Below are 15,658 nucleotides of genomic sequence, written 5' to 3'. Positions count from 1 at the left end.
ATTCAGTGGATTTTTCTAATCCTGATTCAGATGTTTTTATGTCTTGTGGTTTCAATCCTATGTTTATTTTGTTTTATTTATTATATAACACCTTTTTTGGGCGGAAGGAGAAAAGAAACCAAAATTCTGGCTTAGGAAGGTTGATGTTATGGTCCCAGCTTCCATTAAAAGCCTTTTGGCAAGCAGTATGGTTAAATAGCAGTTACAAGAACTACTTATATCTGATACTAAGACTAAGAAATGCATACGTGGTTCAAAACCCATTTTATTGGATGCCAGATCAAATCCATTTTTAAAGATGTCTATTGTTATACTCCCAAACCAAGAGCTAACAAAGCCCGTATGCCTGCAAGGTGGACCTTATAAGCATGGAAGGCTACCCGATTAACCAACTAAATAAAATCTCAGTAAATTCAATTTAAAAGCAAAACTCACTCAACCTTCCAAATATTAGGTAATGAAAAATGCAAGTAATAATTTATCCTCAACAACAATAATCCCAAGATAATAGAGAGTCACAATGTTCCAGCACATAATTTGGTAACCAAACCGAATATAAAGCTAACATATGCGGAATCCAACTAAATAACTAAAGAAAACTATATCTACTAGGAACTCGGAAGCAAATCTATGCGTGCACTCCCCAAGCCCCATGTGATTCATAATTCAGAATCTGAAAATAGGAAAAAAAGAAAACAAAGAAAAAAGTTAGTGAGCAACACTAGCTCGGAAAGTAATATAATATTAGAAAATAGTGTTTAGGTATGCTAAGCAAATGATAAACCGAAATAGCAGTTTACTAACATAATATTAACTAGGAAAAAAATTTTATTTTCATTAAATCTCAATGAATGTCTTTTAGAAATTTACTTTTTATGAACTATTAATAAACTCAACATCAGACAATGGCTACATAACTTAGTGGCATGGGTCAGATACTGAATAATAGGCATAACAGATATAAGGTACACTAGATACCAGATATCAAATAACAAGCATTATTCTAATTACTTTGTGCTCGATATTAAAATTAGTATCTCAGAACAAATATATTATTCTTATCGGCAAGACCAAATCATAGCTATATTGAGAATATATAGAAATACAAATCAATAAATTACCCAGTCAAGTTTTCAACTCTTTACTCAAAACAAGTCATGTGTCCAAAATAACATATTTTTCAAGAGTTTCAAAATGCATACAATATTCTTGTATTATTTTCGATAGTAAAATAACTAGAATAGATAAAATTACATGCTTGACCCATTTATCGAATTAGAAATCGACGTTGTAAACAAACTTAACCAATTAATTGGAATCTTCCCAAATTTATTTTTTTAAGCAAATTGTTAACAAAAACACTAAGAAGTGTTTATTACTTACCTCTATTAGCGACAAACTCAAGCACAGTGTTTACCAGTCCATGCCTAACATGTCCAATTAATCGATACAAATTTAGTTCGTCCTTCATCAACCATCAATACAAGAAATAAATAAATTATTTCTAAACTCCTAATTGCAGCTTTAATGTCCAAATTACTTTTAGCTATATTTTTTTTATCCTACTTAATTTGAGACTACATAAATAAATTAGAGTTTTACCTTGATTTAGGGACTAGAGCATAAAACAAGTAGATCTAGTAAAGATCAATACCAGTAAGGTCAGCAGCACTTCATTGAGTTCAATAGTCTTTTATCTTAATTTAGAGAAGGTAAAGAACTTTGCAATCAGTTTTCTTAGGTTCTGCATGAAAAGTGCTAAAACTCAACCAAAATTTCAGCAATTGGAACATTCAAAGATCAGAGAGAAATAAATCGTAATACTCTGCATGATATTATGTCAAACATGTGGGGTGCTGCAATTACAAGCTTTGAGAGTATTCAATCATGCAAGAAGTTTGTTCCATTAGTAGAATCTGGAGAGATGGAAATAGCAAAGGAAATGGAGGAGAGAGGGAGCGACTTACTAGTACGAATGATATGAGTGTCTCATCGAGCTCATGTTCAAAATAATGGAGCAGACGTGTCGGACCTTGTACCCGTCCTCATTTCTGACCCTATCATTGAACTCACAGGGCATTTCAATTAGCTTCAGTTCTCGAAGTGTGGTCACGTGCTGCAATCCCTCAGGAAGCATCTTCAATATTTTGCAGTTCCAGATAGTTAAGTGGGTAAGGCTGGGCATTGCCCCAACCTCTACTCTCCATTCCTCTAAATTGTGGACACCGTATAATACCAGGTGTTGCAGTCGAGGAAAGCCACCTACAGAAGAACACGACATGCTCTTCCCAAAATATGAAGACCATAGTTCAAGAAACTTGAGGTCTGGTAGCTTCTCCAGCACCGGCATTGGGTCTTGCTCGAATTCAGAATGAATTAATACGAGCTTGGTGAGGTTTGGCGGGAATTGTCTGCTGTCTGTGAGCTCCCGTTGTTGTTTGTATGACAACTGGCCCCATAGTCTCAGTGAACGGAGCTGGTGCAACTTTGGCGCCCAAGCGAAAAGGTTGTCGCCGGGGAGAATAGAAAAATGCAGAGTCAAGGAGATGAGGCTGTCTATTTTCTCGATTGCTTTTTCAAGTGACTTTCTATATATTCTGCTAGCTGTTCTCTCCATCGCCTCCTCAATAAAGCCAGGTCTGGTAACCCAATTTTTGATCCCTGTTATGCCTATTGAACGGTTCACACGGACTGCATCCATAGCACCTATATGCACAACATCCCAAGCACACGCCTGGACCATAGTGTCCTGGATTTTCAGAGTCTGCAAGTTGTTGTGATCACCACTTATCGGTGCTAACAGAAACATAACTTCATTAATATAGACGTGCCTCAGCGTCCGGATTTTCCAAAATGATTTCGGAAGCCATGAAATCCTTGTGCCTCTCGCATCTAGAGTCTGCAGATTCAAGAGATGTCGGATGGAGGATGGCAGTCTCTTCAAACCAGTCCTTCTCAATCCCAGGTATCGTAGATGAATCATGCTGCGATCTGTTTCGGTAACTCCTTCAAATCTTCAGCGCCCTCCAGATCCAGCACCCTTAATAAGTTTAACTCATTCAAAAAATCTTCCTGCAGCAGTACTGTCTTTCAAAACTAAATTGAAAGCCCAGCAAAGTGCGGAGATGTGGTGAGGAAACAGCAACCTCGTCTTGCATACGATTGTGGAAAGCCGCACGATGACTCCATATAGATACTGCCATGTTGTCACTGCTGCAAATTTGAAGAAATCCATCCCTTCTGGCTTCCGATTGGCCAAATTTCCGTAACAGATCATGGATGCGTATGCTCTTAACCCGCCCGCCAGCCTTGCTTCTCTCGACAACCTGGATCATGCACCTCTGGACCAAATTATCCAACCAAACTCTAGCAGTTTCTTCCATTGTCCTTGTCTGCTCTTCCGGTATGAAACCTTCGGCGACCCACAACCTGACTAATTTGGAAGCAGAGATAATGGAGTCCTCTGGAAACGCAGCGATGTATAGAAAACATGGGTTTTAACAGATACGGCAAGTCATTGTAACTTAAGCCCAATATATTGAAGCACTTCTTCCCATCTGGACCATCTTCCCAATTCATGCTCTGAGCTACACTCCACCACGCATCATAGGTTGAATCTTTTCCTGACAGAAGGCCCTCTAATGCCACCAGTGCAAGAGGAAGTCCACTGCACCTCTTTGCAAGTCTCTTGGCCAATTCCTTCAAATCAGCTGGGACATCTTGTTTTAGTGGAAATGCCTTCCTACACAGAGTTCCAAACTCTCTGTGTCATTCAGAGTGTGTAGTTTATATGGAGGAAAGCTTGACCTGGCACGGTTTGCAACTTCCATCTCACGGGTAGTAAGCAGTATTCTGCTGCCCGTTGTTTCCATTAGGAAAGAATGGATGCATTTGTCCCGAAACATCAACACTCCATACATCATTCATCAACGACCAAATACTTTCTGTCTCTTAGGAAATCACGGAGCTTCTCTCTCACTTCTTCTTCACCCATCTGCTTTAAGTCTTCTTCAACCATCTGCTCTAAGTCTTCATCTGTAATTCGTGTAGTTGTTTCTTTCTTCTTTTTGATTCCCATTACTTTTTTCATGATGTCCTTTGCTAGCTCGATAACCTCGGTAGCTCTGAGAAACTGAAACCCAAGCAGAGGTATCAAAATGTTTTTAATTGCAGGGTCATTATACACTTTACTTGCCAGGGTGGTCTTGCCTAGCCCACCCATACCCACTATCGAAATTACACATCGTGCTTTCTTATTCTTATCGAGCAATCGACTCACTATTTTTTTCTTATCATTCTCGAAGCCTATAACATCAATGTCATCATCATCAGAGTGAGGAGAGGATTGTCTGAGTGATTGCGAAATTTCATCCACTGCACTACTTCCACCTATATCAGTAATGTCGTATGTATCTTTGCTCGCGAAAAGATTTTGAATCTTTTCCTTTATTTTTTCAATTTCAGAACCAATTTTATGTAGGGTAATCAATTCACCAGGTTTGTGAGAGTACCTGAAAATGGTGCCCATGAAGCCTCTCCTCTGACGCTGCCTCTCGCCCATGCACTTGATGGTGCCTATGATGTCTTCTATTTCATATGCCACACCTCTCATCTGCTTTATCCAGATCTCCGCTGTTTCGTCTCCCCTCCTCTTCCTCGACTCGGCATGTTTGAGGAAACCTTGCAATAGCTGGAGTTGTGCTTTCACCCATTCGACTTGATCCCTCACCCCACTTAAGAAAGCAACTTCTTGTGCGAGGAGGTTGGCAAGCTGAGACATGACACTGGAAACCTGAGCCTCAGCAATAGCTCCTTCCATCTCTCTTACTCAGATGGAGAAGATTTTAGAGGATGGTCGAATGTATGAGCCAAGAACGGGAGTCCTTGATCTCTCTGAAAGAAGTTCCATCTCTCCTTCCATCTCTCTTACTCAGACGGAGAAGATTTTAGAGGATGGTTGAACGTATGCGCCAAGGAGAGTCAGTCATCATTTTTGATGACTTAGCATGATTGGAAGAAGGTAGGGGGTTCTGAAGGGAATCCTCCACCTTGCATCCACTCCACAATCTCCTTATCCCTCTGGTTCTATGTGGGCCACCACAAGAGGAGAAATAGCATGTGAGACGCCTCACTCAGTCCACCCGGGCCCCACTGCCAAGCACCCACGGGTCAACCCCAATCCATTTGCAGCCGGGCCGGACATCTCATCCTCCGACCGCCCACACCGTACCCTCTCTCCACGTGTCCCAACGTTGCGTCATCAGCTTCTTCCCGGGTAAGTTGTCTGGTCTTGGACAGCAACCAGCCTCACATGATGAGGTGGCCAAAGACAATTGCCAACGTTGGCACAAAAAGGTTACTACTAAAGCATCATTCTGAATCAACTGCCAAAACTCCACAGGCAAGATCAAAGTTGGCTCCTAGGAGTGGGATTTTCCTCTTGGTTGGCACTTGGGGAACTTCATTACAAAAAAAAAAAAAAAAAAAAGCCTCTCCCCACTTTTTTGTCTAAACAATGATGTCATAAGATCCTTTCTTTTTCGAGCATATGAAGTATGCCTACGGTTGTCTAAAGATGGGCATCAGGCCGTGCCGGGCCCAGCACGGCCCAGGCCCACCGGGCCACAGACTAAACGGGTCGTGCCTGGCCCGGCCTGTTACTAAACGGGCCGTGCCAGGCACGACCCTCTTAGCCTAAAAGCTAAGCCCGGCCCGGCCCTAGGCCCGTGGGGGTGGCAGGCCGTGCCGGGGCCCTGGCACGAGACGGGCCGTGCCTGGCACGGCCCGTATGGCAAAAAAAAAAATAGTCGTTACGGGCCGTGCCAGGCACGAGACGGGCTGTGCCTGGCACGGCCCGTCTAGCAACCAAAAATTAGCCGTTACAGCCGTGCCTGGCACGGCCCGTCTGGCAAAAAAAAAAAAAGGCCGTTGCCATAACGGCTTTTTTTTTTGTTTTTATCCAAAATAGCCCTCCCAACAATCATAAAAACGGCTAATTTGAGGGGTATTTTGAAAAAAATATTTGGAGTCCTATAAATACCCTTTCCTCCCTCATTCTCACCACACCAAACCAACTCTTCTCTCCTTCTCTACTACTACTATTTCTCTCTTCTAGCAATATTTAGCAAGTGCTCTTCTAGCAATTTAATTTTTAGTTTGCATTTAGCAAGTGTTCAAGTGCTACACAAGAGGAGGTTCTTGTTGAGAAGAGAAAGAGGTTCTTATTGAGAGCACAAGAGGAAGCTCACAAATCTTGGCTCTACCTCTGGTCCTCTACTCAATTCCTTCTTGTGGTTAGTTTTTATTTTTTGCATTCATCATTTAGATATGTCATCTTTTGAGGAAAGTCATTTTGGGATTCCTCCTGTTTCTGAGGGGAGAAGAAACTAATCCCAAACCACATGTTCCTAGTTCCTCTAGAACTAGTGAACCGAGTGAAGATCAAACCTCTTCTCGTAAGAGGACTAGTGCGTATGGAATGAATTTGATAGAATATGGTTGATGGAGTCTGGAAAGCAAAATGTAAAAAATGTGCCAAACTTTATAGTTGTAGTAGTAGTGGGGGAACAGGCCATTTAAAAAGACATCAAGAGAGTCATAGGATGCATGATTCTCGTGCTCAAAGTACCCTTAATATACAAGGGGATCACTTGTAGGTAATTTTGCATATAATCATGAAAATAAAAAAAAAGCACTTGTAAAATGGATAGTTAAGGATGAATTATCTTTTAGTTTATGTGAATTTTTTAATTTTGAAGAATATATTCAATTAAACCTACAACTTGCTTACAAAAGAACTAATAGGCGTACATTAGAAGAGTAGCTATGACTAACTTTTTAGCTATGAGACAAAGTTTAATTGAAACACTGTCTACTTAAATGTAAAAGTTTCATTAACTTCTGATATTTGGTCAGCATCTGTAGGGTAGTAATTGTTTATTGCTATTACTGCTCATTATATTGATAATGATTGGCAATTAAATAAATGTATTCTTGTTTTCGTGCTTTTGATTTCCACATTCTGGGCAACAAGTTTCAAATGCCATTTATCAAACTGCATGTTCATATAATATTAATGATAAAATTATGTCTATTACTTTTGATAATGCATCTAATAATAATTATGCTGTTACATTATAAAGGACTCATGCATCCCATGTTAAATGGAAATTTATTACATATTAGATGTGCATGTCATATCTTAAATCTTTCTGTTCAAGCTGGCATGGGCATGATTCAAGATGTCATTTCAAAAATTAGACATGCAGTTTTTTTATTCATGCTTCGAGATCAAGACTTCAAGAATTTAAGGAACTATGTATAAATCATGGTAAACGTTTTAAAAAAATTTAAACTTGATGTAATTACTCGTTGGAACTCAACATATAGCATGATACATGATGCATACCCATATAAAAACTTATTAAATGCATAATATTAATGATCGTGGATTAGCTTTACATTGACTGAAATTGATTGGAATAAAGAAAAATTTTGGAAGATTTTTTGCTTAGTTTTATAATGCTACTAATGTTTTTCTGGTATTATTATCCAACTTCATGTTCATTTTTACAACAAGCATATATGATTGGTCAAAAATTTGCAGAACATAGATATGATGATGTTTTAATGCTTATTATTGAACAAATGGAATCTAAATAGAATGAGTATTGGACAAGATATGTCCTATGCATAACTTAGCTGCTGTATTTGATCCAAGAGTTAAATTGAATAGCGTACTAATTTTACTTGATGCATATTGTGAAAATATGATTCAAGATCCTGAACCTGCTAAAATTGAGGTCAAACAACTTCTTTATGATATTTATGCTATATATGATGAAAAAATTTGTGGATCTAGATTCTCCGTACAAAGCTCCATTTCTTCTTCTAGTAGTTCTCGTTCGTCATCTATTTTTTTCATTCATTGCACAGAGAAACACACACATACTCAAGTTCATCTTCTTCATCTTTAAGTAGTGAACTAGAATTTTATTTACGAAATGATCTTCAGTTTGCATATGATGAAAATCAAATTAGAGAGTCTAGATGTATTATCTTGGTGGAAGAGTGTTAAAATCAATATCCTGTTATGTCTGCAATTGCACGCGATATTTTAGCTGTGCCGATGTCCACAGTAGCATCGGAATCTGCTTTTAGTGCAGGTCGGCGTGTTCTTGACGAAAAGAGAAGTAGGATGGACTGGCGAAACGGTTGAGATACTTCTCTACTTCAAAGATTGGTTGGATGCTGAGGCGAGACTTCAAGATAAAGGTGACATGATACAACATCCTCTGATGATGATGATACAAACACTACTGAATAGTGAATACTGATGATTAGTAAGATTTTGATCATTTATTTTATTTCTTAATTTTTTATAATTGTACATTTTTATTTTTTTAATTGTTAAAGTGAGTCATCTCTATTTTTTCTCCTTTCTTATTGTATTCTGGAGGTCAGACCAAGGTCCAAACCTCCCTTCATGTACCATTTTGATTTAAATTAATAAACTGGTAGGGGTCTATGCCAAACCCTCCACCATTAAGGTGGCTTTATATTAATAAATCCTTAGTTCCCAATATTTATTAATTTATTAAAAAAATTATTCCCATTTATTTTGAGGGGGACGAGCCGTGCCTGGCCTGGCCCAGGCCCGGTTCAGGCCCTTATGGGCCGTCCGGGCTGGCGCGCGGGCCGTGCCGTGCTTGGCCAACGAATCGTGCCAGCCCAGGCCCTTATCGGGCCGTGCCGAGCTGGCTCGCGGGCCGTGCAATGCTCGGCTCACGAATCGTGCCAGCCCAGGCCCTTATGGGCCGTGCCGGGCTCGGCCCGCGGGCCAGGAAATTCTTAACCCAGCCCGGCCCCCATTTATGGGCCGTGCCTAGCACGACCGGAGGCACGGCCCGTTATTGTAGCAATCGGGCCGTGCCAGTGCCCGCTTCGTGGCATGGCCCGGCCCAATGCCCATCTCTACGGTTGTCTCAGTTCACCATGATCGTCCATTATAGTGTTACAGTAGCTGTTATAATTAAAATAGTATTCAAAGATGGCACTCAATTTGGAAACCACTACTAGATTCATTAATGCGTTCAAGTTTATTGTTGCACTCCATCCTCTTGAAAATGAGAAATTTACTTATCTTAGGCAATTATGACAATAAACAAATTCTGATTTGCTTAATTTTCATTCATTGATCAAAAGTTATTACCATATCCACAATCATCAAAGCCCTGGCAGAACTATTTGAAATCAGCTTTCATAAACCAACACTGAAAAGGTGATTTTCATTATATTATATTATTAAGATTAATTATTGATTAAAGATAACTGGAATAATGTTTTGTTGATTTCATAAACCAGCAAGTCCGGGATATGTGCCTGAGTAACAATAGAAACCAATTTATTATATTATATTATTAACATTAATTATTGATTTAAAATATACTATAATAATTTATTATATTATATCATTATTTATTATTTTCAAAATACACTATAGCAATTTATTATCTAACATTTAATATAATGTTAATAAATAGATAAAATATTATATATTATATTATAATGCATTATTTAATATTTCAAATTATTTGATATTTTAACTTCTACATTAATATTAGATATACAATATACTCATAATACTTATTTTTTGATAGTATATAATTATCATTTTGTTAATAATAATATTTTATATGATGTATTATATTTTTATATTAATTATAATATTATTGTATCATAATATATATAATATTATTTAACTAATTTTATAATAACATAATTATTATATTTATTAGATTAAAGTATCATACTATCTATCGCACTAATTCTATTATTATTATTTTTAAAATATAATAATTATTAGTCTTATATCAAATTATATTATTAACATAATATTATATTATGTATACTAGTCATTTTAATTATTTAATATTAAATAAGAAGATTAATTTTATTGTTTTTAAAATTAATATTACTTTAAAATACGCATAGTATAACTGTTATTATAAACTATTTAATGATATATGTTATTAATAATAGATTTTGTTTCAACATAATTATTAATTATTATTATATTATTCAAACATATTGTTATAACGACAATGTTACCATAATTATTATTATAATATTATATTTATATTATTACACTAGATATGATATTATATTTGTATTATTATACTAGATATTAGATTTTTATTATCATTGGGATACAGGTACTCAGTTTCAACAAGGTACGTCTCAGTCGGCTCAAATACAACACAGTTACCCCCCTAGAGGACAGAGCCAATTAATATTGATACTATTTAATAGTATAAATAATATTATATCAATATTAAATATAATATTATGGTAAAAGATCTAAGATTATTGTTTAATAACATGAATATAAGAAGTATTAGGACAAAATATTGCTTTATCAGTTTATAATATATACTATATTATACTAATATGATTGCTGATATAGTAATAATTATATAATTCTATTATATGCTTCCGGTTTGGTTTCATTTCTCAGAAAATTTACTTATCTTACCTGATCATTCTAGATTAATCCACACACACACAAGAAAAGAAAGGATAACAAATGCTAACAGAGAAATACAATGCAAAATGCCTTAATAGACAAGTTAGAAGATGACATCAAATCGAAGCACTTTTAAACAGACAATACATGCAGGATAAAACTATTTAGAAAATGAACATCATCTACACATATTTATGTGGTAACTAGAAGTGGGAACAAAAAGATATTACTAAGCATCCATATCACCTTTTAAGTAACAATTGCATGGATCCAAATACTGCAACTGAAGTGCTAAAGCTATATATGAATCTGAAAGCTCCCAATGATAATAGTAAGCTAAATACTTTGATAGGACCTAAGACAGGAAGCAAAGCAGTTAAATATGGAAATAAATGAACCTATCACGATAAAACAAGCTTGAGTGATAACAAGAGAAAATAACAATAATATTAATAAAAGAGGTCGGACCCCTCTAAGAGCTGCATCAACGAAAGATTTGTATTTTTTTTTTCAAATCCATAAACCAAGCAGAAAAGTATTGCTTCAGTAACGTTATAAACATGAGGCGTGGATCAAAGCAAGGTTAGCGGAGAGACCATTGAGGTTTTGGGAGATCCACAGCAGACACCAATCTGCTTTACAGAACTAGGCAGCAGCCATAATACAATGGAAACAAGAAGAAAGAGTACTGCCTCACACGTGCAAAGAAGTTCTTAGATCACAATTTCTTTTGCCTTGCATAGTACACATGAGCTATCAGTAATACTATCCAATTAAACAAATTACAATCCTAGGAAGGTGCATTGCTTCTTGCATGCTCTGGAATCAACTTTGCCGCCAATCTCCATGGGAACTCCCTTCAACTCTGCTCAATATAGTCAATAAGCACCATGACTAGAGGGCAAAAAGACAGGCACAGATGGAACATGGGACGGTCATGTCATTTAGTACTTACCATGAGGCTTGAAGTTAAAGAGCGGGGGTAGAAACCGACCATTTGGCAGACGGGTATCTGGGTTTCTGAGCTCGTCAAAGAATGGATTAATTAATGCCTCCAGCTGCATCGGATAACAATTGTTCAGTTAACATCCAAACCATATATTAGAAAGATTAAAGGCCCTTTGGCACAAAAGCTACAAAGTGTCTTGGATATATACTCACAGCGGTGCTCCGTAAATTTGGGGAGTACTGAAGAAGCCTCGAGACAAGATCAACAGCTTCAGGTGGCATTCTTTTATGGAAGATCTGATGAGAAATTGGAGAAGATTTGGTTGCACTTTTAGCAGGAGAAGACAAGTCAAAGAAAACAGGGATAAAAACAAAAAAGGCAGTAACAAGCAAGGAAAATGATCATACCTTGTGCCACGGGTGAGCCCTTGATCTGTGGAAATTTGAACTCCGTATAATTTGGATTCATGCATTTAATTTCTTCTCTGTTGGCGTGCCCAGAATCTGGAACAGAAAATAGCCAAATTAAGAAAGAGGGGATTGGCCAGAATTTGTTTTGTTAGTATCAAATTACAAGATGCAAAAAGCATCAGCAGTCAAGTCACCTTAATAATTTCAACAAGTTGATCAACTCCACTCTCACCAGGAAAGAGAGGCTGTTGCCAGTCAAAAGAATAATAATTTTGCACATAAGTTAGGAAGATTTTTTTTTTTCAAATTCCAGAGTGATATATGTAAGAATAGGAGTACTGCTACCCGTCACCAACTAATGATCACCACTCAGTTCACCTGGGATGTGGCATTTGGCGATTGGTGCCAAACACAAATGGGGTCAATCATTTCGGTCAGGCCCCGCTTGCCCTCTGCCAATCATCAACTTCGACATCTCCCGGTAAATGGAAGGCGAGTTGATCAGTAGCAACGTGATATATAGCTTTTCCTTAAGAACATTACGTTGACTCTACCTGTCCTAAAAGGAGTTCAGGCTAGAACACAGCCAGCAGACCAAATGTCAATTGCGTTGTATACTCCGTGGCACCAAATATAAGCTCAGGAGCTCTGTAGTACCTAGAACAGATGTATGATATATTTGGTTCCCCTTTCACCTGTTAAAACCCAAACACATGGGATAATTAATTAAGTCAAAGTCAGCAAACCAACAACAAATCAGAGTTCCAAGATGAATCACATACCAAAACTTTTGCACTTCCAAAGTCACACAGCTTCAGCTGGGTGTATGAGGGTTGACCTGTTACAGAGAGATGCTTAGTTGTATTCTGTAGAAGGCCTATGAAGATGAAGAATTGATGGAATAATAAAAATTGCATATGTATTTATGAATGATGTATAATAGCAGAGCAGTCTTCAGCCCATTTTAAATGGAAGCAGGCATAACTGAAATCAACCTAAATTTCACATGTGATTTCTTTATTTAAAAAAATCTTTCATTACATCCTCAAAAGATTAAATTAAAGCTTTATATAACCTCCTCCATTTTTTTACGTATCAGTAGGAGACTGGTGCTTCCAATACAAAAGATGCATATATTGCAAATTCATTTCAAGAATATCCTAAGCATACCAGAAGATTTTGAGGCTTGATGTCTCTGTGGCACACTCCAATACTGCCATGAATATAAGCTAATGCTCTACCAAATCTGTAATTAATTAAAAGAGAATCAGAAATGTGCACCTCAAAATTTCCTCAATAGATTTTGTAACAGACTGGGCTGAGATGACATGGGCTGAGATGACATAAGGAACCACAAGCTAGACAGTCATTGATGGAAGTCTTTCAAAAGACAGAACAGAAAAAGTATAAAACTTTATCAGCAAAAAAGAAAAAGAAATCACAGTACTCGATTTTTTTTGTTGCTGTTTAATACCTGCTAGAGGTCATCGAAGCATAACAACCACCTCACAACCAAATAAATTTTCCAAATATAGAATGACATAGCAATATCAACCAATCATACCTGTACATGTAAAGTTTACATATATCAATGGCATCCGCTGATTCATCTTGTGTAGTGTTTTATTACACGATGAACCAGCTCAGGTACATATTCAAGCAGCCAGGTTAAGGTATAGTTCATCTTTCTCAGTTGTCGAAAAGAAGCATGCTTCAAAGAGACAACATTTGGATGGTCAAGCAGACGCATGGTTTGCAGCTCAACGATTTTGTACCTCTTATCTTGAAGAACCTTCTTTTATTGCTACTGTTTCACCAGTCTCTAGACATTTGCCTGAATATCAAAAACAATTCAAGAACGCTAAATAGTATGGTTAGCCATAATATGAGAACATAACCCATCAATGATACATGTAGAATTGCAGCATTGGAACCTAGGTCATAATAAAAGCACAGAAATGTGCAGATTCATCCTGTTCCCATCGATCACAATAGACAACGTTGTTCCCAGCTCAAGCAACCAAAAGACCAACCTGGAACACGATTCCAAATGATCCATGCCCTACAACACGCTCAGCCATGTAACTTATAGTCTGCCAAATAAAAAGAGTTAACTTTCATTATTGAAAAATTCTGCAGTTTGTATACTATCCAGCAAGTGAAGTAAGCATATGTAAACAATTAATAGAAAAAAAACAACAATGTGACATCATTTCTGTGACTAAATTTTAAATAGATAACATATTCTCAACTAAATCTTCATATGTTATAGACTATAGAGTGATGCCTACTGCATTGCATCCACCTGTTTTGGCTGGCCTTTCTACCTCCAATAGTTGTTACTATTATATGACCTGTCTCTGTCCATTTCCATCAACAACAGTAGCCTCAACTTCCTATAGAATAGCATCAAATTAGAGACAAAGGTAGCAATTCATTTGCCAAATTACACGAATTTACTTTCAAAGTTGTTTGTTAGGGCGAGAAACATAATGGTTATGAACTGGTGTTTTTTCACTACCTTTATCATCTCTTATCTTCATATCATCATTTCATCAGGCAACCTATCCACAGCAACACTATTGACATTGGTGTTTTTCAGTCCAGATGAGCGTGCCATACTCAGAGAAGCCATCTGCAGCAGACAGAAATCTGCAGAACTAATCCCAGTTCCCTATATAAGCAATTTAGTCTTAAGCCACCTGGTCATTTGCCTGTTCAAAAAAATAAAGGGTGATACATGTCAGCAAAGAATGCTAGTGGAAAAGTGGAAAAACTGTTAGTAGACTGTCTTAATACTTATTCAAAAAATAAAATAAAAATAAAAATGTGAGATGCCAAGATATGTTTGTGCACACACTCGCACTGGGTACATGCTCATCAGCATGTGAAAATGATATGAGCACCGCGCCACACAGTGTGAATAAATAGGATTGAAAAACATATAAGCACTGATGCATGTGCATAAGTACCTACATGAAACATTACAAAGATATCCATGGATATTTACACTACCAGAAGTGGACAGCACACTCAACAACCACACAAGACTGACAATAAACCAAGAAGTTCCAGAGCACATATCAAAACCAAAGCATATTAAAATTTCAACTGAATGCTCCAAATCTGCAAACCACTGAACTTATCTCCATTGTCTCTCTTCATCAAAAAACAAACAAAAAAAATCTCCACTGTTTCTGAGCACCATGAATTTGCCAATTCAGTCAACGCGCATAAACATGACAAGTTTGCTGTTCTTCAACTGATAATTATTATGCTACCATCTACACAAATTCAGCATAATGCAAAAATATAAAGCTTCGAAGGATGAGTACACGCTAAGTATCGGGCTGCCAAGCCCCATGTACTTCATATGACGCAAAAATGAGCAAAAAAACGATGCAAAAATGAGCTCGGATCTACAAGATCTATATAACAGATATTTCAAGCCAAAACATACATCAAAGAGCAAAAAAATCCATCTTTTACTGCAAATTTTTGATTCCTCCTAGTAAGGGACGCAAAAAATCTAAAGGAAACACTCCATGACGCCGAAGTAAATGGCAGCTCAAACTCAAATGCAAGTTCACAATAGAGAGCGGAGAGATAGTTGTCGCTTCTCCATTCGAACTTTAAGACTCCAGAGCAAGAACGGAAGCTTGGAATCAAACTAGAAAACTCCCTTCAATGGCACAAGACCACATAAATGGAGCGGAATCACAGAGCAGGAGCAAGACCCATTTTTTGGTACAAGAGCAAGACCCATTAAAACCA

At 37.2% G+C, this 15,658-nt stretch overlaps 2 protein-coding genes across 3 annotated transcripts; both read right to left on the bottom strand.

Annotated features, from left to right (window-relative positions):
* Positions 1-412: 412 nt before the first annotated feature.
* LOC103723730 (disease resistance protein RPP13-like) lies at positions 413-5,627 on the bottom strand. 2 transcript variants are annotated; one of them, XM_039120637.1, is made up of 2 exons: positions 1,968-5,627; positions 413-673 (listed from the first exon to the last, which is right to left on the bottom strand). In XM_039120637.1, the coding sequence occupies exon 1, from the start codon at positions 4,817-4,819 to the stop codon at positions 3,920-3,922; it is 900 nt and encodes a 299-aa protein (XP_038976565.1). In that variant the 5' UTR covers positions 4,820-5,627; the 3' UTR covers positions 413-673; positions 1,968-3,919. The 2 variants fall into 2 exon arrangements, with proteins under 2 accessions (XP_038976565.1, XP_017702268.3); XM_017846779.3 differs by having other exon boundaries at positions 1,968-5,583.
* Positions 5,628-11,005: 5,378 nt separating this feature from the next.
* Positions 11,006-14,596, bottom strand: LOC103723720 (shaggy-related protein kinase alpha). Its single transcript, XM_039120686.1, is given in 18 exon segments — positions 11,006-11,363; positions 11,365-11,390; positions 11,481-11,583; positions 11,687-11,770; positions 11,882-11,899; positions 11,901-11,962; positions 11,965-11,977; positions 12,079-12,129; positions 12,439-12,456; positions 12,458-12,492; positions 12,495-12,579; positions 12,667-12,707; positions 12,710-12,722; positions 13,055-13,133; positions 13,451-13,718; positions 13,918-13,977; positions 14,190-14,282; positions 14,409-14,596. Coding segments are annotated over 15 exon segments (720 nt in total). The 5' UTR covers positions 13,495-13,718; positions 13,918-13,977; positions 14,190-14,282; positions 14,409-14,596; the 3' UTR covers positions 11,006-11,315.
* Positions 14,597-15,658: the final 1,062 nt, after the last annotated feature.

Source organism: Phoenix dactylifera, chromosome 1 (assembly GCF_009389715.1).
Source record: "Phoenix dactylifera cultivar Barhee BC4 chromosome 1, palm_55x_up_171113_PBpolish2nd_filt_p, whole genome shotgun sequence".
Lineage (NCBI taxonomy): Eukaryota > Viridiplantae > Streptophyta > Magnoliopsida > Arecales > Arecaceae > Phoenix > Phoenix dactylifera.
Note: the sequence above shows the minus strand (reverse complement) of the source record. Positions and strands in the feature narration are given on the sequence as shown.

What these genes read in the sequence shown, in the direction of transcription:
- LOC103723730 (XM_017846779.3), bottom strand. Translation starts at nt 2,983, where the DNA reads ATGATTCATCTACGATACCTGGGATTGAGAAGGACTGGTTTGAAGAGA.